This window comes from Lepidochelys kempii, chromosome 10 (genome assembly GCF_965140265.1).
Source record: "Lepidochelys kempii isolate rLepKem1 chromosome 10, rLepKem1.hap2, whole genome shotgun sequence".
Lineage (NCBI taxonomy): Eukaryota > Metazoa > Chordata > Testudines > Cheloniidae > Lepidochelys > Lepidochelys kempii.
This window is the reverse complement of record NC_133265.1, coordinates 7,941,575-7,966,603: the sequence shown is the minus strand read 5'-3', so window position 1 is coordinate 7,966,603 and position 25,029 is coordinate 7,941,575. Positions and strand designations below refer to the sequence as shown.

At 45.2% G+C, this 25,029-nt stretch overlaps 1 protein-coding gene across 5 annotated transcripts in view; it reads right to left on the bottom strand.

Annotated features, from left to right (window-relative positions):
* The window catches only part of PEMT (phosphatidylethanolamine N-methyltransferase), a 91,694-nt gene that overhangs the window by 48,206 nt on the left and 18,459 nt on the right, over positions 1 to 25,029 (bottom strand). For all 5 annotated transcript variants that reach the window (XM_073361843.1, XM_073361846.1, XM_073361844.1 and 2 more), the window contains one exon: positions 605 to 720. In XM_073361843.1, the coding sequence (XP_073217944.1) occupies positions 605 to 720 (116 nt within the window). The remainder of the gene's footprint in view (positions 1 to 604; positions 721 to 25,029) is intronic.

Below are 25,029 nucleotides of genomic sequence, written 5' to 3'. Positions count from 1 at the left end.
GTATAATGATCTTTTTAAAAAAATCTGCTAGTTATCAGTCATGATCAGGTCAGTGGAAAGACATAAGAAATCTATTGATCTTACATTTGTATAGGGTTAGGGTCCCCTTATCGTAGTATCTGAATACAATCTTCAAAGTATTTACCCTCACATGCCCTCTGGGAGGCAGGGCAGGACTATTGGCCCACGTGTACAAATGGGGAACTGAGATCCAAAGGCCCAGATCCCAGGTTTGCACCCAAACTACTGAGCCACCCTTTTTCTCTGTAGAACAGGGATACAAAGCAAGAAAGTTTGAACCTCAGTGACTAATACAGTTAAACGAGGCCACCGTGAAATATTTCTGATTTTCCTGTTTACTCCCCACCCTTCCTGCCTTGGAAATAGAAATATTTTTGTTTCCTTCTTTGATTTTATTTTTTCCTTAGTTGCGGGGGGGAAAAAAAGGGCAGGGGTCTGGGTTTGGCTCCAAAATTTGGCTGGTTTGGCATAATAGGAAGATGGCTTTTCAAAGAGAAGTGGGGCATGATATTGCCAGCCCAGTTTCCATAGTCACTATCCCTGATCCCTGCTTTAACTTGAAGTGATAGAATAGGGTCCTTACCAATGGCTCCGTATAAAGTTAAGCAGCAGGATGACAGCGCCCAGGCAGTAACATGCAGTATATGGAGAGCCACAGACTCTACTGAGAACTCGGGTTTTGTGTTCCCATCTTGCTACCTAAACGGACAAAAAACAAAGGGTGTTTGAGGCAGTGAGACACATGTTGCTTTTATTTTAGTGCTGACAATGCTACCCCCGAACTAGACACAGGCTTTTATAAGAACTAAAAAGTACCAGGAGCCGAATGATCATTTAATAATTGATTAGAAAGGAGCAGAAGATATTGAACTGACTTGGCTTAAAAAGAACACATTAGAGAACACCCCTTTCTAAATTCTGTAACCCTCTTGGGAGCCTCCCTTAAACCCCAGTAGTGCATACATTTTTCCATCAGGTTAGAACCTCAATGACTTGTTCATAGGGAAGCCTGGAGAGTCTAAAACACACTAGCCAGGACTGTTGCTACTGTGTAGAGAGGGGGAAATATTAAGGTGGTATTTTCTTTTTCTACCGCTCAATTTATTCTCCTTGTTCATGCCAATCCTTCCATACTTTCCCAATTCTATTGCCCTGGATCAGATAAGCCATGGCCCAATTTATGGCAATTCCTTGCCTGCTCCCATACTTTATTTTGGCTTTTGAAGCCATTCAAAAATACAAACTCCAGGCCTCACAAGCTAAAACCCTTGTCACTAGAGGAGAGAAGTGATGCTGAGCGACTGAGTTAGGTCACACTAAATGAGCTTGTACGTCTGGGCTTGGGCTGTGCAAAGGCAAACACAAGTGGCCAAGAGGGGGAAATTCAGCTTGTACAGTTTCCCCTCCCAGTTCTGGCACCTCACTAAGACCCTGCTCTAAAGCCCACTAAAGTCAATGGGAATTTTTCCTCTGATATCAAAGGCTTTGGATTGGGCCCCAACCCTGCCGAGGTATCGCTCCCCCAGGCTGATCCTCTGCAGGATAATTTGAGGCGGAGTTCAGGGGTCTGATGCCAGATGTACATTTTATCTCAAACTCCTGTGAACCAATATATTCCTTAAATGACAGATACACACTTCAGATAAACCCACTGGTTTATCTCTGCATGTCCATTGTGCCTTTGCCTGTTAGTGATTCCCAGTTTTAATCACTGGGGTCTTCTCTATTCTCCTGTGTCATCTTTGTCCATTGCTATCTAGAACCATTACATATAAGAGAAGAGGTTTAGAAAACATGATCTATGGGAAAAGGCTGAAAGAATTGGACATGTTTAGTCCAGAGAAGGCTGAGGGGGGACATGATAACAGTCTCCAAATAGGTAAAAGATTGTTGTGAAGAGGATGGTGATCAAGTGTTCTCCATGTCCTCCAAGGGTAAGACAAGAAGGAAACGGCTTAGCTTACAGCTAGGGAGATTTAGGTTAGATATTAGGAAAAACTCTCTCACTATAAGGATAGTTAAGCAATAGAACACGTTACGTGGGAGGTTGTGGAATCCCCATCACTGGAAGCTTTTAAGAACAGGTTAGACAAACATTTGTCAGGGATAAATTAGACATATTTAGTGTCTGTCTACACTTAAAATGATACAGCAGGACTGCTGCTTCGCTGTAGTGCTTCAGTGTAGACACTACAGCGACGGGAGACATTCTCCCATCACAATCCACCTCCTGGGTCGGCAGAAGAATTCTTCCATTGACCTGGCACTGTCTACAGCTGGGGTTAGGTTGGCATAGTTACATCTCTGGGGGTGTGAATTTTTCACAGTGCTGAGAGACGTAATTATGCAGATATAAGGTTTCAGCATAGATCAGCCCTTAATCTTGACTCCGCACACAGGGATGGAGTAAAGGACCTCTTGACCCTAGATGACCCTTACAGCCCTACAGGTCTAAGATTCTATTATATGTTTTTTGTTAGTAATGGTTCTGTATTCATTCACGCGCACCCACACATGCATAGTGTATCCCCGGACAATGAATTAACACGCAGTAGAGCAATACTGTTTTCAATTTCCATTGATTTCTGAGGCAGCACAGATGCAATGAGGCTGTATAGACAAACAAACAGCAGAACCTCTACCCCAGAGATCTTATGATCTAAAGAGCATTGCTCCTCAATCATCTGGGAATTCATCAATGGATCACCAATGGGAATTTTTTCCAGTGACTTCAACAGAATCTGGATCAGGCCCACACACAGGATTGGCACCAGCCCAAGTTCACTACATACAGATAACATGTAACATGTTTGGGAAGTGGCTGCAGCTACGTCAGTGGCATATTTAGGACCAAATTCACCTCTAAGAAGTGAATGTCGTGCCTTTGATTTCAACGAAGTTTCACCTATTTACACCAGGACTGAACATGGCCCACCTTGCATGCGTCTTGCAACTCCATCTATGTATATATTCTAAGTGTATTTGATAAATGACCAGTTCATAGAAGCAGAGAGCAGGGAATTTGAAAGGCAATGTTGGTCCAAAAGCACAAAGTGCGACCTCTTGCGAGTGAGGCAGGCTTCGCCAGGCGAAGAGATGCAACACTCAGATAAGCAGGGCACCGGTTTTGCATGCCAAGAGTTGATTCAATTAGTTATACAACGATAGTCATTAGTGGATCTGTAATTTCAGGACAGAGAAATCAGATTTATAGTCTCTTGCTTGCTGGTATAAATAGTTTGATTTTAAATTGAATTTAAAGCTCAGTGCGTCACGCTGCTGCTAAAAAGGGACCTGCTATTTGAATCAGTCAAAGGAAGAAACCAGGTCGGATGAGTTACCGCCTTTTGAATTTTTTTTAAAAAAGGGACCACAACAGGTGATTGAGTCATGGGGGGGAATGTAGCCATATGCTGGTAATTTATGCAAACTTCCTAATACTGATGCTTTCAATGGGAATTATTCTGGCTGCACTCAGTTGGATTGTGACTTGAGGCTTATTTTGGAAGCTTTTAACACATCCAGAGAGTACTTCGCTCGGGGAGTAGGTCAAATGCAAATCAGGACACACACACACACACACACACACTTCCTACGGCGCCTAGATTGGCAAGGCTGCCCCTGCTGGATCAGAGTGGAGTGCATCAGTTAGTCTCTCCTGAAATACAAATCTTTGGAGGTCTACCTAGAAGACCATGGTGGTCCCTTTTGGCCTTTACAAAACAAAACAAAAAACCCTCTGCATCTCTGATAAATTTTCAATTAATTTCAGCTGAGAACGAACACCTGACAGATAGATTTCAAACGCTTCAAGGTAGAGATTGTCTCTTGCTATGTGTTTGCACAGCACCTAGCACAACAGGGCCCCACCCCAGTGTGTTGGGGGCCTCTAGGTGCTACCCCACTCCAAATAATAAATGATACAAACCACAAAAATGAATGTTAAGTGATTTGGGGTATACTAGATGACTATTACTTCTACAGCACCTCCTCCTGCTGTCCAGATACCTCAGCGATACATGAGTACGGAGTGGCTAGAAGGATCTCAAAGTGCAATAGTCACACAAATTCTCTGCTGCCATGCCTTCTTTTACTTAGCTGCAGTCACAACCGCAGAGAATCTGACCCTACATCTATAGTATCACAGTGCCCGTGTGAGGGAGGTAGCTAAGTCTTGCAGACTGAATAAGGGGTTTTGTGACTTGCCCAAAGGTCACACAACAAAAGTCTGGATGTAGACAACAGTTAAATCCAGGTCTCCTAAAATTTAGGTTGACCTTGCTACGTCACAATGGGGGTGTGAGAAAAAATTCACACCCCTGAGAGCCACATTTAAGCCAACTTAAGCCCCACTGTAGATAGCACTAGGTCAATGGAAGAATTTAGCTACCGCCCCTCAAAGAGGTGGATTTATTACCGCGATGGAAGAACCTCTTCCATCACAGTGATGTGTCTAAACCAGGGGTGCCAGAACAGGGGAGGTCAGGGGGCCAGGGCCAACCCACTTTTTACCAGCCATACGGGCAAGCGACGCGGGGAGAGGATGAAGAGGAGTGAGTGGAGTGTGGGGTCTTGGGGGAATAGGTGGCACGAGGGCAGGGCCTTGGGGAGAGGAGCTGTGCGAGAGCGGGGGCTCGGGGAGAAGAGGTGGTGTGAGGGCAGGGCCTTGGGGGCAGCGCAGTGGGGGCGGGGCCTGGGAGGCAACGGGCGGTGCAGTGGAGGCGGGGCCTTGGGGGCAGCACGGCAGTGGCATGGTTCGGGCATCTGTCCCCCCAATTTTAGGGCATTTCCACTGCTCCCGATCTAACCTATAGCAGCACAACTGCAGAGCTTCTAGTGGAGACATAGCCCAAGACTTTCACTACCTGGTCATGCTTCCCCCACTCTTGATAAGTCCAGTGATGACTGAAAGTTATCTGTGTAACATTTTCCAACACTCAGAATAAAAGTAATGCAGTAGGAGCCTCTTGAAAGCATGCTCTAGGTTCCAATGTACTCGGTCTCATTTCTTGTTAAACTTTTTTACATTGACTCGAACATCCTGGCAATATTCCAAGTGATCCAATGTTTCCCCACAAACCATGATTCATACTCGATTTGAGCCCTTTCCCAGCGATTTGTACAAATGCTCAAAACACAAGTAAAGGGAAAAAAAACAAAACACAGCTCAAATGGCTGCCACTGAAGCGAACAAGAAATTGATTTGGATTGCCTGGTCTTTTATAGGTGCAAAAATCTTATAGCATTTATTTCATAGAATCATAGAATCACAGAATATCAGGGTTGGAAGGGACCTCAGGAGGTCATCTAGTCCAACCCCCTGCTCAAAGCAGGACCAATCCCCAACTAAATCATTTAATTTGAGCAGGACTGTAAAAATCAGATTACAAACGTGACATCCACTTCAAAAGCAGCTTTGGCTCTCAAATTTGCTTAAACATTTAATCAACTGGAAATGCTATTTATTGCTCTGTTAAGGCACTGACAATAGCCTTTCATTAATATGTAGTGTTTGTTCCAGGGAAATGGATTTTATTCCATCATCCAAGCGAGGTGACTTTTAAATGTGTTACATTTTAATTTGCTCCGGCTTTGAAATAGAGGCTTGGTTCTATTTGATGGGACTCCATTTTTATATTCGGTTTACCACAGATGTACAGCATGAAACCAGATGCCTCTGAGCCCGAGATATCTTTGCCATCGCTATGCTAATCCAACCGTCTAGGTCCTTATCTGACCCTCATTTCCACAGTATCGGAGCCCCTCACAATCATTAGTGAATGTAGCCTTACAATGCACCAATGAGGCAGAGGTGAAAGTAAACCGGTACACCCGGTACGGCGTACCGGCAAGAGCCCATACTGGGGCAGCCCGCCTTCCCCAGGCAGGGCCGGTTCTAGGCACCAGCAACGCAAGCAGGTGCTTGGGGCAGTACATTTCTAGGGGCAGCATTCCAGCGCCGGCCATGCCACCCCTAGAAATGTGCCCCCGCTGCCCCAGCTCGCCTCCGCTCTGCCTCCGGCCGCTCTCCTGAGCACGCTGCCGCCACTCCGCTTCTGTCTGGCGCGGCAAACCTGGGAGGGAGGGAGGGAGGAGAAGCTGAGCGACGGCACGTTCACGGGAGGTGGTGGAGCAGAGGCGAGCTGGGGCGGGGAGCAGTTCGTCTACCCTCCCGCCCCGTTACTTCCTGCGCTCTCCCCCCACCCTGGCTCCCCTCCACTCCGCCTGCTCCCCTGCTTGCCTGAGAGGGAGGGGGGAGAAGTGGAGCGGCAGTGTGTTCAGGGGAGCAGGGGGGGCGGAGGTGAGCTAGGGTTGGAGGGGGGAGCCACAGGAAGCAATGGCGGGGGCAGAAATGCTGCATGCCTGGGGGAGGAGGCAGGGCCAGGGATTTGGGGAAGGGCTAAATTGGGGCAGAGCTGGGGGCACAAAAAAAAAACAACAGGGGCAGCCAAAAATTTTTTTGCTTGGGGTGGCAAACATCCTAAAGCCGGCCCTGTCCCCAGGGGCAATTTAAAGGGTCTGGGGTTCCCAGCAGTGGCTGGAGCCCCAGGCCCTTTAAATTGCTTCCAGAGCCCCGCTACTCCATGGCTCCGGGGGCTATTTAAAGGACCGGGGTGGTAGAAGCACCACAGGCCCTTTAAATAGTCCCCCAGCCCTGGGGTAGTGGGGGCTCCAGGGGCTATTTAAAAGGCCGAGTCTCCAGCTGCCTCTGCCGCCCTGGTCCTTTAAAAAGCCACTGGAGCCTCGCCGCTTCCCCAGGGCTCCGGTGACTAATTAAAGGACGGGGCAGTAGAAGCAGGGGAGCCCTGGGCCCTTTAAATAGCCCCCGGAGCTCCGGGCTGCTGCGGCTACCCCGGTGGGGGGGGAGGGAGAAGGAGGGGCGGCACTTACCTTACAGGGTGGGCTGGGGATGGCTCTGACCCCCTCAGCCCCGCCCCTTCTGCCCTAGGCCCCACCCCTTCTGGGGGCCAGAGCTGGCCCCAGCATACCGGTAAGTTACTCGACTTACTTTCACCCCTGCAATGAGGTAAGGAAGGATTAGCATTGTGTAGAAACAGGACTACATCAATGTACACTACCTTTAAGTTCACACCAGGAGGGTTTACATGCGGCAACCAGAATGCAACACAGTACAGCGCTCTACAGTTCACATCCCCATAGTCTGGACTGTGGTGCCTTGTAGACGAGGCCCAAGTGACTTGTCCAAAGCCGCACAGGGAGCACGTGCCAGAGCTGGAAAATAAACCCAGATCTCCTGACACCGAAGTTTGGTGCTTTCACTACCAAGCCACCCTGATGCCCATAAGGGACAAACAGGATGGCCTGGGTGTTTTAACGTGTTCGCCCTTGGTGTGTAGCAAGCACCGTCTCCCGCTTGCAGAGGTGTGCTCCAACACACGGCACATGTAAGGAAAGGGGTGCCGGGATCTGTGGGTGCTCTTGAGCTGGTCTCCAATTCATTCTGCCCCTTTCCCTGGGTTTAGGGGAGGAAGAGTGAAGGGGGGAGGATTTGTCCCTAGACCTAGCGTATATTGCCTCATTCACCGCACAAGGAATTCTACCGATGCAGTGTTTAGGAAACGATACACCGTGAACTCTTTTCACACTGGCAGAGGGGCCATCCAGCTGACGGGCAGGTAAAACAAGCATAATTAGCGTGATGTGTCATTAACATAATTCATGATAACAAAAGCTTGTGAAGGGTTATTAAACTTCATGTTTCAGGCCATTCTCTAACTAGTAGACACCAGGATGAGACCTAGAGGGGCAGGGGAGCAAATCACCCCACATCTGCCAGCTGCAGGGTTCTTACACCTTCCTTCAAAGCATCTGGTGCTGCCATTGTTGGAGACAGGACATTGGGATAGATGGACCTTGGTTCTGATCCAGTTTGGCAACTCCTAGGTTTCTAAGCTGTAGTCAGTGCAACTGAGTTAAAAATATAATGAAAGCTACTGAGGGCTAGCTGCTCCTAGTTGGCTTAGCCCCAAAGGGAGGCAAAGGAGGAAGTCTGGGGCGGAGCAGAGTGCCCTGCTGATCTCATGGATCCTAGGGGATCTGCCAAAGATCAGAGCCACCCTGTCTCCAAGCCCCCGAGCTGTAGGGGAGCACAATCCCAGAAATCATGCTGTCCGCTGGCAGATGCCATTCATGGATGGATTTAATCTGAGGCAAGGGAGCCCACAAGAGTCAAGGCAGACTAAGTCCACACTGACTTCCATATGGTTAGAGGGGAAGGCAGAAACATCTCTTTATGGACTCACTCTGCTGGGCCCTGCTACCTACACCTCACGGGAGTAAAGGGCAGTATAGCATCTGAGTTGATCCTTGTAAATTAATAAAATCCTTGCAACTCTACCAGAAGACCCCTAGCAATGCACGGTTTGCTCGCCTGTACATCACCTGCACAAAGCTCTTGAGTATCTGGCGTTATCTTGCTCATAAGTCAAACACAAGACTTCAGTGCAAATCTGGGGAAAGGAATCACCTTTCAAGCCACCTGTCTGTGCTTCTGCTTTTTGTGGCCTAGAGGATGCCTACATCTGGCCGTTCTGAACCCCCGAATTGCATGTGTGCTATCACAACAAACACTGATTGCTGCTGGATGGTTTCCTTGAATCATTCATTTTCCCCTTAAGTCTAGAGGATCCAATGAACCAGCATATGCTTTTCTCAAATGGCTGCTGGACTAAGATTGGAGACGGGGTGTATAACCCATAACCACCCAGCAACAAACCGTGGTAAGTAGCTGTCCGCAGTTGGTCGGATTATATTTAGCTGTGGCTGTCACTGGGGACTGCATTAATAAATCACCCCAAGTTGTATCATTTAACTGACCTGACACCAATTCCCTCCCCTCTGACTTGTCAGTTCAGCTACTGACAAGGCCCAGCAGGCACACTTCCACGTAACTGAAGAAGGACTTGAGAATGAAATGGATGCTCAGCCAGGATTGGACATTACTACTCTGTGTGTTGTCAAAGCGACAGCTGTCTGCCGTGAGGGAATGAAAGTATTAGCAACGCTTCAACTAGACATCCTTGGCAGCTGGAGACTCAACCAGCAGGAGCTCTTCTAAGTCTCTATCTACATTCATCACAGTTTGTACCTACGACCATCACCTGCACCCTCACAACAGGGGGTGTTCTCATCCATCAGCAAGAGTTCTGAAGGCATTTACTACACTGCCATCAGGACTCATGTTCCACTGTCAGCAAGAACGTGATCAGCAGAAGCTCTGGGCAGTAGAGGCAATAAAAAAAAAAAAAGAACAGAACAGAAACCGCAAATTAATTTGTACAAGCTGATAATTGTAGCTGCTATCTGTATGAAATCTCTAATGAGTTTATTTAAATATGTTCTCCGTGCAGATCATACAGGAATTATCAAGGTATTTTTGCAGATGAGATATTGCCATGCAGTCTTCGACAGACCAAGTGCTGAGTAGGAGACATTAATTAGCTGCTTAAACAGTAATTGACTTGCTGTTACAATTAGCCATCATCTCACCTTGATAGTATTCCATAGTATAGTAAAAGAATAGATATCAAGAATCCATTTGAGGGTCTGGTTTTCTGAATTAATCTTTCAGATTAAGACCATTCCCCTTTAGGTGCACGTCTGCCTCCCCCGGTGCCATTGAAAGAACAGACGCAAGAGGAAAAGAGAGCAGGATTGCCTTGAATGAAGGAGTGCGTTCATGTCCCTCTGACTTTCTAAAGGGACATCAGCTTTTCCAGCACATCAGACACAAATGACCAGTCTTCACCTCTTCCTTGGCCCCCATCGACCCTTGTGCACTGCTGAGCATCAACTCCCCACCCTTCCCCACCTACAATGCTAGTCTTTACCATTCAGCAGTCCCATGCTTCCTCCACCGCCTGCATCCTTTCTCCCATGCTACCCCTTACCCACAGCAGTGCTCCCCATAAACATCTGCAACGCCATTACAGTATCACCCTCCAAGTCTCTTATTCGAGCTCACCTCTGCTGCGGTGCCTACATAAACACTGAATGACAGCGAGGCAGCTGGTGTTCCACTAGTGCTGGCTATTACATTGACCACAGTCATCTCACAGTTACCTTGTGGGCCTCACAGGTTCCTTGAACGCCCCGGTGGTCTCTTCTATTAGCCTTAGATTCTAAGATCCTGGGGTCATTTCATTGTGTGTGTACCGGGCCTACCTAGCCAGCATGGATTCACCAAGGGAAGGTCATGCCTGACTAATCTAATCGCCTTTTACGATGAGATAAGTGGTTCTGTGGATGAAGGGAAAGCAGTGGATGTATTGTTTCTTGACTTTAGCAAAGCTTTTGACACGGTCTCCCACAGTATTCTTGTCAGCAAGTTAAGGAAGTATGGGCTGGATGAATGCACTATAAGGTGGGTAGAAAGCTGGCTAGATTGTCGGGCTCAACGGGTAGTGATCAATGGCTCCATGTCTAGTTGGCAGCCGGTATCAAGTGGAGTGCCCCAAGGGTCGGTCCTGGGGCCGGTTTTATTCAATATCTTCATAAATGATCTGGAGGATGGTGTGGATTGCACTCTCAGCAAATTTGCGGATGATACTAAACTGGGAGGAGTGGTAGATACGCTGGAGGGGAGGGATAGGATACAGAAGGACCTAGACCAATTGGAAGATTGGGCCAAAAGGAATCTGATGAGGTTCAATAAGGATAAGTGCAGGGTCCTGCACTTAGGACGGAAGAACCCAATGCACAGCTACAGACTAGGGACCGAATGGCTAGGCAGCAGTTCTGCGGAAAAGGACCTAGGGGTGACAGTGGACGAGAAGCTGGATATGAGTCAGCAGTGTGCCCTTGTTGCCAAGAAGGCCAATGGCATTTTGGGATGTGTAAGTAGGGGCATAGTGAGCAGATCGAGGGACGTGATCGTTCCCCTCTATTCGACATTGGTGAGGCCTCATCTGGAGTACTGTGTCCAGTTTTGGGCCCCACACTTCAAGAAGGATGTGGATAAATTGGAGAGAGTCCAGCGAAGGGCAACAAAAATGATTAGGGGACTGGAACACATGAGTTATGAGGAGAGGCTGAGGGAGCTGGGATTGTTTAGTCTGCAGAAGAGAAGAATGAGGGGGGATTTGATAGCTGCTTTCAGCTACCTGAAAGGGGGTTCCAAAGAGGATGGCTCTAGACTGTTCTCAATGGTAGCAGATGACAGAACGAGGAGTAATGGTCTCAAGTTGCAGTGGGGGAGGTTTAGATTGGATATTAGGAAAAACTTTTTCACTAAGAGGGTGGTGAAACACTGGAATGCATTACCTAGGGAGGTGGTAGAATCTCCTTCCTTAGAGGTTTTTAAGGTCAGGCTTGACAAAGCCCTGGCTGGGATGATTTAACTGGGAATTGGTCCTGCTTTGAGCAGGGGGTTGGACTAGATGACCTTCTGGGGTCCCTTCCAACCCTGATATTCTATGATTCTATGATTCTACCTCAATGGGACTCTCCTCCATGACTGGGGCTGCTAATGCAACTCATGACTAATAAGGCTATTGAAAAATTAAGAATTAAAAGTATTTTCAGGTGACGCAACTGCCCCTCAGTTCTGCCCACCCCAGATAAAGACAATGTAGTTGCAAAGGCACAAAAGTTTTCAACTATTTTTGCCACACAAAGCACAGATGAAATGGACAAACCATGACCCCAGTCCCGTAATGGCTCCTGCTGCAAATAGATAGCGGTACAGCAGTAAACCTGAATTTCAGTTTCACTGGCTGCCAAATATGTCCATGCCTTGAACTGCGTGGGCAGAGGTCTCTGCTGAGTAGAACCTTACCCCTTCTTGCAATCAAGGGGCCTGAGGAGTCAGGTACTACTCCATGCAATTAAGGGGATCAGAATCTGGCCCCAAGCAAACAAGAGTTTGTTGAGGGGAAATATACACATGGTAAACGACGCGAACCCTGGGAGTCGTCATCACAATGAGGACACTGCAAAGTCCAGATGTGGGTGGGCCAGGGAAGAGGAAGAGCCAAACCAAATCTAGAAAATGCACTCTCCATAAACGGGGGTCCATGGAAAGGGTTAGGTGTTTTGTTTCCACTGGCCATTCCCAATACTCCGGGCATCACCCTTTGACAACCTGACCCTGGAGAGCTGGTGTTTTACTGCTGCAATGGCTCTGAGTGCTGCCATGCCAAGGCCATTCCCAGAAATGCCAACTCACAGAGGCCACTCAGACAAAGTGCTTCTCCACTCCCAGTATCGATCAGATAAACGCAGGATGATCCATCCGGTTTTCCAGCACTCTTGAGGAAGCTACCATCAGCTGATCTCAGACTAATAGGTTCTGCTCCTGTCTTCAGCTACTAAAAGCTATTTGATTGCTTCCCTCCTGCACAGAGGGAAACAGCAGCTCTGTACTGCAAGTTGTTTCTGTAGCAGCAAGGTGGTCAATTACAGACAGCAATGAGCTGGCAATGGATTTCTAAAGAATAAAAGAATATTTCTAAAAATAAAAGAACAAACAAACCTATGTAGCAATTTTAGTCAAGAATCTTCCACTATCAGCTAGTGGACCACCAGCTTCCAATCCATACAACTTAAAAAAGCAAATTAAAACATTTCCCAAGGTATCAAATGAATGGTCTGATTTAGAGAGCGTCAGGACCTCTAGACTGGAGAGCTTGTCTTTCTACACATACTGTAAAGAGCCAAGTCCATTTACAGTGCTATGCCAATAATACTAATAATTAGATATAAAATGTACCATAGCAAAATCTACGAGGTCATGTTTCACAGTGAAAAGTGTAATTCCCAGTAGCTTGATAGGACATAGGACCATCCCTTCTTATTTTCCATTCATGACATTATCCAGCAACAAATTGGAGTAATCAACTTTCATTATGGAATTAGTCTTCTGTTTTTGTTTGTTTTTACTTCTAGGTCCTAACAGTAATGCAAACATATATATGATTCTGTTCAGGAAGGTGGTTGGCCCTCTGATTACAGCTTCAGACTAGATCATGGACGATCTGGGCTTTGTTCCTGACTCCGCCATGTCCAAGGTTACACAAGAAGGCTAAGCCAAATCAACCCCTCTGTTTTTCAGATTCCCCTTGTATGAATGAGGAGAGGCTTAACTCATTAATATTTGTAAACGGTTTTGAGATCCTCAGGTGGAAGGTGCTGGTCCAATTGCCACTGAAGTCAAGGGAGGTTATTCCACTGGCTTTATTGGTCTTTGGATGAGGCCTTGAGTTTTTGTTATTTTTTTTCAGCCAAAAGAAACAGCAGTGGACAGTTCACACATGAGGTAGCATTTCCTAGCCTGGTAAAATAGTAAACTGATCGTTCATGTGCCAACTCTTGTCTCCACTAGAATTACACCAGCAGGTGAAGAAACAGTTTCACAGAGAAAATAAGGATCTGCAGAATTCCTGTGAGAGCAGAAGGTGAGAAATTCAAGAAAGGACATGAGAGACACTAGCACCTGAGAAAACTGAAGAAGAGAAACACCAGTAAACAGCAGACTGATCAAGGGTTTTTATGCAAAATCAAGATTGTGTATGTGTCTTGTTGGGAGAGATGCTTGGCCTAGCAGCCGGAGCAGCTCTGGCCCTAACTCTGGTGGAACTTTGAGCAGGTTTTTGGGTCTCATTTTTCCAGTGGAAGATACTAGCACATCTCTCGGTGTTGAAAGGGGTTAGTATGACAACATAAGCACCAGCTACTGTTAATATCCCATGCTGAAAACGGCAATTTAAGCACCAGAAATTAAATGGTTTTCTCTGGTGTCTCTTCTACAAAGAGCTTGGTGCATGTTAGATACTAGAGAGGTCATTTGAGGCTGGTGTCAGATCTTCAACAACAGAGACAAGAGTAAGACTACTCTCGTTATTTAAAAGGGGTAAAATCAATACTAAAGAAAGCTGGGTTAAACAAACAATGCAGGAGTGTAGCCTAAAGAAACTATCTCCAGCGAATGTAATTGGACTGAAACGACATAGGTCACCTCGGTTTAATGGCCTTGAGCTGGGGAAACAAAACAGTTCCTCAGGTAAACAGAGAAGGGTTTCATAAGGACTAGAGTGCAGTTTACCTCAGAGTAGTCTTTTGAGATTACTTCCAAACGCGCCTTTTACCTTAAATCCATCCATCCATGATAAATAGCCTGATAATAATTTAATTTCTCTAATAGTGCTTATGTGATTTCTGGTGATGGAAGTCCCATCTCATCAGCCCGTTGCAATAAAAACAAGCCCCACTCAATGTTCTCTAAAGCAGCGTAAGTTTGTAAATGTTCCATGAGACAAATCCTCTTCCGCTTTAGCAAAAACAAATGACGCAGAATATAATCTCACACTCACTAGCAATTTCCATCACAAAAATCTGAACAGTGGCTCTTCGGAGCAGAGAGCCCATTGTTTGCATAACAGGATCCAAGCTGAAGATAGACAAATTCAAATTGTAAATAAGGCATAATTTAAAAAACCAACATTGCAGGTAATTAACCATTGGAACAGCTTCCCAACAGAGGTGGTGGAGTCTTTAAATCCAGACTATGTGTCTTTCTACACACAGATATAGTCTAGCTAGATGTTGTTGGACTCAATGGAAGAATTACTGGGTGAGGGTCTCTAGCCTGTGCCAGGCAGGAGGTCAGACTAGATGATTGCAATGGTCCCTTCTGGCTTTAGAATTTACACACAAAAAAGTGCTACAAAAATACTAATTTATCCACAACACCCCAGGGGAGGTGGAAAGCGATTTGAACTCCCACTTTAAGGTGTGGCACAGACAGGCAAAGTTCCTTGGCCAAGATCATATTATGCGGCAGAGACAGAGTACAGGATATAATGGAGGAGTGCCAGGCTCCCAGTCCTGTGTTTAAGTCACCAGACCACATTGCTAAAATACACTGAATACCCACTTCACTCCCTCTACAACCACAAGCAGAGTCTCTTGGTGTAAAAACAAAGCCAGCTGCAGAAACTGTTACCTTCCTCAACAAGTATGAGAGAGCAAAAGAATGAGCCCAGATGGAGCAGGTGGAAGGGGTTCAGGGAATGTATCAATATTTGGGGTTTGTACCAGAGGCCACCTGGAAGAATACTCGCTCTAGGGCTAGCTGGATGTTACTTATTTTAGTTATTCCTAGGACAGAAAGTCACAGATGTTTGTTTAATGGAATATTGCCTAACTTTTTTTTTTTATTTGCGGGGGGAGGGGGGGGACTTTCAGTTTCAGCGACTGTGTGCACAAATGAACTTCACTTTACTTACAACTCTAATTAAATGGTTACTTCTGCATACTAACTCCCCCAACCCTGTATTTTCCCATTTTTGATGCAAAAGCCATTTTCACCCACAAATATAGGCCCATTTTAACTTGTGAAATTCACAGAACAGGCTCAAATTCATAACAAAAGGTCAAAGGAGGGGAGGGGATTTTCAAGTGGTTTAGAGGTCTCAACCTGCATTTGCTTTCATACAAGCCATTTTACCTTCCAAAGAATTGGAATGACTTACCAAGGGTTGTGATGGCAATTTTTAAACCAAGATTGGATGGTTTTCCAAAAGAGATGCTCTAGTTCAAACAGGAATTAATTCGGGGAAGTCCTATGGCCTGTGTTAGACAAGAGGTCAGACTAGATGATAGTAATGGTCCCTTCCAGACTTAGAATTGAAGAATACATTTTGGGGAGAAAAAAATATCAAAATCACTATTTCCATTTGAGTGCTGCTGACAAACGTTAATATCAAGAAACCAGGGCAGAACACCTTTCGCCAAACCTCTGAAAGCCCCTGGCTTCGGGCTAGATTACAAAAGTCAGCAGAACTATTTGTTTTAATATAAATTCACCCTTCCCCATGTTGGTGAACGCTAACATTCTAGCCCACAGAGTTTACATTGCAGAACAATGTTTAGAATCACTCTCACACGGGTTATCAGAGATCTTATTGCATCACGTTGCCCTCCCATCTCATCCTCTTTACCAAGGAGATCACCCTTGGCAGCTTATTTGACCACCTCTTTCTTAAGCTTAACTGTGTTTGCTTTCATGCCATCTTCTCTGCACGGAGCATCTTTCCTGAGCCAGTGCACAAAGTCACATCCCTCTCCTGGTTTAGGCCATGATTCATCGAAGGAAGTGCCTAAGTCTTATTGAATTCAATGGGATTTAAAAAGATGCCTACATGCTTTGCTGAAACAGGCCTTATCTCTAGTCTGAAGATCCGCTTCTACTGTGACATCTACAAAAGTTATTTAACAATGATATTTACAGATCCTATATAGAAACTAAACCAAGTTTCTTTGCTACACCATGCTGTGTATTAGCAGTCACCAAGGAACCACGTTAATTCACTTATGACATCTCTCCTCTAGAGACCATCCCTCCTCTCCTGTCCCCCAATCTCCATTGTGACATTTCTGAAATCAGACCCTAATCCTGACATCTGGGCCACTTGGGCAGAATCGAGCACCTGGATGGAATCCCTCTGAAGGCAATGGTGTGGCCCAGGTGGAATTGATTGCAGGAATGGGGCCCTAGATTTTTAGGGGTTTGTTCATGTCTTTTTATTTTGTGAGGCACCTATCACACTTTTGGATGCTGTCAAATAATAAATGCAAATCTGTGGCCACACTCACCACTGCAGTAACAATTAATATTGGTCAAATATAATTAGGGGATTTGGCTAGATGAAAAATGGTCAACAGCACTTGGCAAATGCACCCACCTAACAAACATATCTGACTGGCCAAATCTCCATTGAGGCATCCGCAGAACCAGTAAGTATTTTAACAATCTGCCAATCTTTCAAAAGTCGCATTATCAATAGATGTCATAGTGTTCTAGTGACAGAGCTCTGAAATCACTCCTAGCCAGTTTTGAAAGGTCAAGTGGTTCCAGATGTAATAGAAACGAAGCAATCTGAGGAATCTGACATTTATTAAATCTTCTGATCATTGCTCTAGTAAGGTATGAGAGCTAAACTTGAGTTGCTTCTTGTTCTCCCATAGGACATTGCAACATACTACAGTGGTTTCTCTAACGCTTCATGACATTAGGGGTTGTAAAAGGGTCCTATCTTGCCACCTTTGCTCATGCTGAGTTGTACTCTCACTGTGCAAGTAGCTTGGAATCAGGTTAATTTCTGACTTCTCTCTTCATTCACCTGAAAATTTAGGGTGGGGAGATGGACCAGCCAAGACGTCAAGTAGGACAATCATTAGAGATTCAGACGAATCTGAGAGCTCTTCCAACATGCTCCACTAATGGGTTGAGGGTGAAGGGGAGGGACAATCTGGATGTTTGGGAGAAACTAGAACATAAGCTTCTCAAACTGCAAACACATCAACATACAATCAGCCCATTATGACCAAACAAAGAAAAACCAAACCAAACCACACCAAATCTTCAGCTGGACATAGAATCATAGAACTGGAAGGAACCTTGAGAGGTCATCTAGTCCTGCCATGAGTGCAGGGGATGGGACTAAGTATTATCTAGACCAGGGGTTTTCAAACTGGGGGTTGGCACCCCTCAGGGGGTCACCAGATTAGTACATGGGGGGGTCATGAGCTGCCAGCCTCCACCCCAAACCCCACTTTGCTTCCAGCATTTATAATAGTGTTAAATATAAAAAATGAGTTTTTAAATTAAATGGCAGGGGGCGGGGGGGGGTCCACACTCAGACGCTTGCTATGTAAAAGGGATCACCAGCACAAAAGTTTGAGAACCTTTGATCTAGACCATTCCTGACAGGTGTTTGTCTAACCTGCTCTTAAAAACTTCCAATGATGGAGACTCCATAACCTCCCTAGGCAATTTATTCCAGTGCTTAACCACCGCGACAGTTAGAAAGTTTTTCCTAATGTCCAACCTAAACCTTCCTTGCTGCAATTTAAGCCCATTGCCTTTTGTCCTATCCTCAGAGGTTAAGAAAAACAATTTCTCTCCCTCCTCCTTGCAACAACCTTTTAGGTACTTGAAAACTTATCATGTCCCCTCTCAGTCTTCTCTTCTCCAGCCCAACCACACCCAATTCTTAATCAATCTTCCCTCATAGGTCATGTTTTCTAGACCTTTAATCATTTTTGTTGCTCTTCTCTGGACTCTCTCCAATTGTCTACATCTTTCCTGAAATGTGGCACCCAGAACTGGACACAATAGTCCAGTTGAGGCCTAATCAGCACAGAGTAGAGCGGAAGTATTACTTCTCGGGTCTTGCTTACAACACTCCTGCTAATACATCTCAGAATGATGTTAGCTTTTTTTGCAACAGCGTTACACTATTGACTCATATTTAGCTTTGAATCCACTATGACCCCCAGATCCCTTTCCACAGTACTCCTTCCTAGGCAGTCATTTCCCATTTTGTATGTGTGCAACTGATTGTTCCTTCCTAAGTGGAGTACTTTGCATTTGCCCTTATTGAATTTCATCCTACTGACTTCAGACCATTTCTCCAGTTTGTCCAGATCATTTTGAATTTTAATCCTATCCTCCAAAGCACTTGCAACCCCTCCCAGCTTGGTATCGTCTGCAAACTTTATAAGTGTACTCTCTATGCCATTATCTAAATCATTGATGAAGATATTGAACAGAACCGGACCCAGAACCCCACTCCTTATGCCCTTCCAGCACGACTGTGAACCACTGATAACTACTCTCTGGGAATGGTTTTCCAACCAGTTTTGCACCCACCTTACAGTAGCTCCATCTAGGTTGCATTTCCCTAGTTTGTTTATGAAACTGTCATGCGAGACAGTATCAAAAGCTTTACTAAAGTCAAGATATACCACATCTACCGCTTCTCCCCTAGCCACAAGGCTTGTTACCCTGTCAAAGAAGGTGATCAGGTTGGTTTGACACGATTTTTTCTTGACAAATCTATGCTGTTACTTATCACCTTATTATCTTCTAGATGTTTGAAAACTGCTTAATTATTTGCTCCATTATCTTTCCGGTTACAGAAGTTAAGCTGACTGGTCTGCAATTCCCTGGGTTGTCCTTATTTCCCTTTTTATAGATGGGCCCTATATTTGCCCTTTTCCAGTTGTCTGGAATCTCTCCCATCTTCCATGACTTTTCAAAAATAATTGCTAATGGCTCAGATATCTCCTCAGTCAGCTCCTTGAGTATTCTAGGATGCATTTCATGCCTGGTAACTTAGACAAATTAGATGTCTTCAAGTAATTTTTAACTTATTCTTTCCCTATTTTAACCGCTTCTGATCCTACCTCATTTTCACTGGTATTCACTACGTTAGCCGTCCAATCACTGCCAACCTTCTTGGTGAAAACTGAAACAAAAGTCATTAAGCACCTCTGCCATTTCCACATTTCCAGTTATTGTTTTCCCCCCTTCATTAAGTAATGGTCCTACCCAGTCCTTGGTCTTCCTCTTGTTTCTAATGTATTTGTAGAATGTTTTCTTGTTACCCTTTATGTCTCTAGCTAGTTTGATCTCATTTTGTGCCTTGGCCTTTCTAATTTTGTCCCTACATATTTGTGTTATTTGTTTATATTCATTCTGTGTAAATTTGACATGTTGGTTTTCAAACCTAAACAGGGCTTTACAATTTGTCTACCCTAACTGCTCTGCTTAGATTCCAGCTCTGCCCACCTCATTAGCCACACAGTCGAATTCAATACTAAATCGAGATCATTCCTATTGCTACCTACCGTGCAGACAGAGGTTGTTTTCTTCTCGCGCGCGCGTTAGTGTAGTCCTGATAGCGTTTCATGTGGCCTTTAATGAAGTCCATCATCTCCTCAGCAAGTAAAAATTACAATAATCAGCCAGTGGCTGATTACATTAGGAACTGTGTTGCTATCCCTAAACAGCCCGGATGGCATGATTAGTATGCCAAGTACACATCTCAACAAGCCTGAGCCTTGCTCACCCTTAATATGGTACCTAATGTTCTCCATTAGCATCTCTCTTTTCAATGCAGAGAATGTCCTGCAGCAGTTTGTAATTAGGCACAACAGTTAATTCGACAGGAAACAATTAAAGGTGTTATATACATGGAGCAGTTAGAAAGCTAGTGGTGTCAAATGTTGAAATGTAAAATAAAAACACAATACACCCCCATAATAGAAACCAAAAACAAAACAAAAAACCTACAATGGAAAGGAAATGATTGACGATTAGCCTGCAATTACTTTTGCAGTCTCTTTACTGTTTATTTCAAATGTCACATTCTCAAAAGGACACACCAATGTATATTCAACGCTATGCAAATCACAGATCTTCATTAAATGTAATGACGCCCCTGGTTTGATCATTTGTTGGGACTGAAGCTGGGACCTCTGGATCGAAAAGGGTTAATTTCTACTGCTTGTGCCAAAGGATAGAGACTTAATTTAGAGCAGTGGTTCCCAAACTTTAACAGCCCGTGAACCCCTTTCACTAAACTGAAATCTCATGAACCCCCTCCTAAAAATGAATATTTCCAGGAATTTAAATGTAAATTTCCTCTGCACTCCGTGGGGCTCCTGCTGCTGGACCCCGTTGACCACCCCAGTCACCTGAGCTCCACTGAGCTCAGGCTGCAGGTCCCGATGACTGCCGGGGCTCGGGCTGCCAGCCCCAACTGCCCCGCCCCGCTCTCCCTGGGGCTCGGGCTGCCAGCCCCGCGCAGAGCACTGGGGTTCGGGCAGCCAGCTCCCTTGCTGACGGGGGCAGGGCTCGGGCTGCCAGCCCCAACTGCCCGGCCCCGCTCTCCCTGGGGCTCGGGCTGCCAGCCCCGTGCGGAGCGCTGGGATTCGGGCGGCCGGCTCCCTTGCTGATGGGGGCAGGGCTTGGGCTGCCAGCCCCAACTGCCCGGCCCTGCTCTCCCTGGGGCTTGGGTTGTCTGCTCTGCAACAGGTCCCACTTGCTGCCTTCAGTGCCCGGGGTCCTCTGGCCGCCCTTAGTGAAATTTTTCTGGCAAACCCCCTGTAATGTTCTGCGAACCCCCAGGGGTTCACAAACCTCAGTTTGGGAACCACTGATTTAGAGGCAAGAGCACCACTCATTAATCTCTATACACGGCCTAACTGCTAGAGGGGGACAAAGAACTGCACTGTGTTAAAGCTCACTTTGCACAGGTCTCTAGAAATGAGATTGCAACAAGGAGAATGGTCTTCTCGATGAGTGTGCTGCAGACATGAATTTCAGACTTGCCCTGCACCCAAGCACAAGCTGAGTAAATCAGGCACAAGGGAGACTAGATGCACTGGAAAGCCCGGAGAATAACTCAGATTTTTGTGTTTGTAAAGCTTATATTATAAAGTCTTTCACTCATTTCTATGGGGCATTGCGGGGAGCGGGGCGGAAGGAGTGGAACTTGGGTCTTTAGGAGGAATCAGAATGTGGCCTGGAGAATGAGGATACGGAAAGGAATTTAACACTCCGGAGAGTAACTGAAGGCAGCATGCAGGCAGCTGTCAGAGAAACAGACGAATGGGGCATCCAGACGGACATCACTGGTAGCGTGGAGGTGCCTGCAGTGACACAATTAGAGAAAGCGCAAGGGCTGTGAAGGGCTTAGTGTATCCACACAGCACTAAACTCCTGCCCCAGCATGCACTGGACTCAGTGTAAAACATGGTATGGATGATCAGGGAGCAGTCTTTTCTTTGACGGTTCCGAAGTCCTGGTCAGGACGATAAAAGGGACATACCCAGCGACGAATGGGGTACCTTATCGGCCTGTGAGCATATGCAAAGTGTGGCCCCATGTGCAGCAAGTCACACCGTTCTGCTGAAGAAGGGCTGGGGGGAGAACCACACTTGCCATCAAGTCTCCTTGAGGCAGGGAGTTAAATCAGCATTCATCTCCTTGGGTGCTATCCTCAGGAGCCTCTGCAATCAGTAGCTATGGAAGTGCAGCCCTTTGCTGACTACAGCCTTAATTTGCAGCATACGTCTAGCAGAAAGAACGAGGGGAAAAACCAATGTTTAGAATCCTGTGCATACATTTCAATAGGGCAAAATAATCAGATTAAAAACAAATTCAAAGGGAAACAATGAATTATTTTACGCCACCGTTTGTTTCAGTCTGCGGACTACTACTCTGCATTGCAAATGAGAGCTCATAAGTCCACCCTTATGGACACTTTGTACTTGGCGTAAGCTCTCCCAAAGGGTGTTAAGGGGAAAAGGGGAAAAAAACCCTCAGAGTACAAAACCAGAGAGAAATCCAATACCCCTTCACAAAGCAGTGAGAGTTAATTTGAAAAGAGTACTTATTGCATTGGCTTCACTCAACTGAGCACAAAATTCGGCTAGAGGGCTTCTGATTCTCTCTATGTACAACCACCGTTCAAAATATCATGTTCCATGTTCCATGGTAACTTACACTTTGGAACATTTCCCATGGATCTTTGAGGACAAGAATGTTTATGATTTTGCTGTCATCTGAAAGGCCAACAATAGATAAGGACAATTTGATCTTTATCTAATACAGGGAGTGCAGCATTCTGTTCTTCTGTCCTTGGGGATGAGATGTTCAAACTCCATAACATAACAAGCAGGAGACTAGCTCAGAAAAAGGTCTTTTTTTTTTTTAAAGCTTCTTTTTCAAAGAGACTGCAGAAATAATTGGACTTGCCTTACTTTTTTCATAATGGTTCATAGTAATGGAATCAGTACTGTACTCCAATGGAGACAGTGCAATGTGAGTGATATTCGGGGGTAGAGTTGCTTTTTAGACAACTGCAAGAAAGAATCCAAAGAGCTAAATACATAAAGTAGATTGGAAAAGCAGTGACTGGGATAAAGAAACAGGTATATTTTGATCACTGGAATATTTATAGCAGACACCAGTTTTAGTCTGCACGCACTTATAGGTGTATGCTCAATGCAAAAGATATAACCAAAAATAAAAAACTATTAGAGTCTTTAATAGAAATAATGATCTTCTTGCATAGGAGTTTATTCTCATTTTACAGCCTGGGTGTTTCACGCTAAGGGAAGCAGTGTACATAAATCCCTTGTATGAAGTTTAAGAGTGTTCTACAGGAAACGGCCTTTGTCTTCACACATTTTTATCTGAGAAACATGTCTGGCAAATGGATAGGAGAGCTTCACATGTGGAACGATTTTCACAAGGATTCACACCATAATTTACTACCCTACACAAAGCCGATAGAGCACAGTCAATGGACAAACTCAGGGTGGGCACGTTATAAAGAAATGCTGAGTTGACAAACATATGTAGTTGACTCATTATGCACAGAAAACTATTGTGGCTAGAAGCGTCAAACTTGGAGGACAAGATTCAAGTAGATTCTGCTTTTGGTTATACTAGTATAAAACTGGCATAACACCGCTGATTTCACAGAGCCCCCAGTGAAGTCCATAGATTTATGTTAATGTAAATGAAAAAAGAATCAGACCCTCTCACTCAATACTCTGATTTCATTATCTGTGTACCTCCAAACTTATCTCATCGCAGAGTGTGGTACGGTCTAAAATGTCATTGGCTGTATCCATGATTTCAAATGAAAAGCCACTGTATTTCTGTAATGGGTCCGGTAAACTGATGTCATTAAGCAGAACCTGGAGTTTTAGTAGCATTAGTGCACTTCTACAGACACACCAGCAACAAACAGTATGTCAGAAGTTCACATAAAGGGCTGCCTATGTAGCTAGACCTTGACATACAAGGCCACAACAACTCCAAAAGACAAGCTATTTAAGGGGAAATGAACACACGAAGAAATCAACTTTTTGTGAAACCAAGCGTTCCCAACCAGCTCCTGGCATGAAACCCTTTAGTGGCTCACCCCGAGTTGTTATGGGCTATTGGTTCAGTAAATATTAAAGAGCCACCTGGTACATTATTCTGGAGCACGTACTATTTACCAAGTCAGCAATTCATGGCACAAACCCTTGCTTGCTAATGATTAGGAATTCCTGGATCCTTCAACGAGATCACAGCATCCATGCCAGTGTCCAAGCTTCCTGTCTATGCTGTCGCCTATTGCGGCACATGTGATTTGCTCGCTTTACCTTCTGAGCAATTCCACCTCTGGGAAACACCTGAGAAAGTTTTGGAACAATATTAGTTCCATTTAATTTGCCAGCCTTGAGAGTTAAAATGACTGGCCATACTGTCATTCCAAAAAACAGCAACCAAAAAACAACAAAAAACACACCTCAGAAAGGTCACTTACTAGGAACAGCTCACAGTTCAGAGTGCAATCTAATTTGGGGAAGGTGCAGTAAGCCCATTTTGAATACAAGTGGCCGTGTTAGGCCCAAAGCAATCTGAACAAGCATTAACCTACTTCTGCCCCCTTTCAGGGACATCTATTGTGTGATGTTCATAATGGAAATGGGAGAGAAATGTACTCTTCCTATGTTAGATATATTCTGAGTATGTTACAATTTTCTCCCCATTATAGTCGGACATTAAGATAGAGCATCTTTATTATCAAAGATGGGTCTGAACCCAAACCCTCGATCCCAACTCTAGGGCTATTTGAAATCCAAAGCCAGACCTGAATTTAACAGATACATTGGGAACTGCAGATCTGAAATCAACCCCCCCACATCCCATCCTCCCAAAGACTTTGTCTGTTCAAAATCCGGTTCTGAATTTTGTAGATTTATTGTCTGCTGCTGAAGACCACATGGTAATTTGGCTTCTAGATGCGGTGTTGCCCTGGCAGGCATCAAGACTCCATGGGGTCCTTTTCTGCAAGGACAAGGAATCTTCAGCCCACCAGAATAACTGGGAAGAAACTCAGTTTCCTGCCCCCATAAATAGTTTCCCCAGCATAGATAAGAATCAGGCCATAGCAAGCCAAGAGTAAGTAGCAAATGCAGGCAGAACTTGAACACAGGATGATCAATGCAAAAAACAGGACAAACCTTAGGTGTATTTATACCCAAATGTAGGGTGAAGCATTTACCCATCTCTTCTGCTTCTCTCGCTTTCTTTGATGTTCCTCCACATATCTCCTAATTTAACCTATGAAGGCAAAGAACTTGCCTTCCAAAACAGCAGTCACATCCTTTTTGGAATAGGAGCCATGTATTCATAGA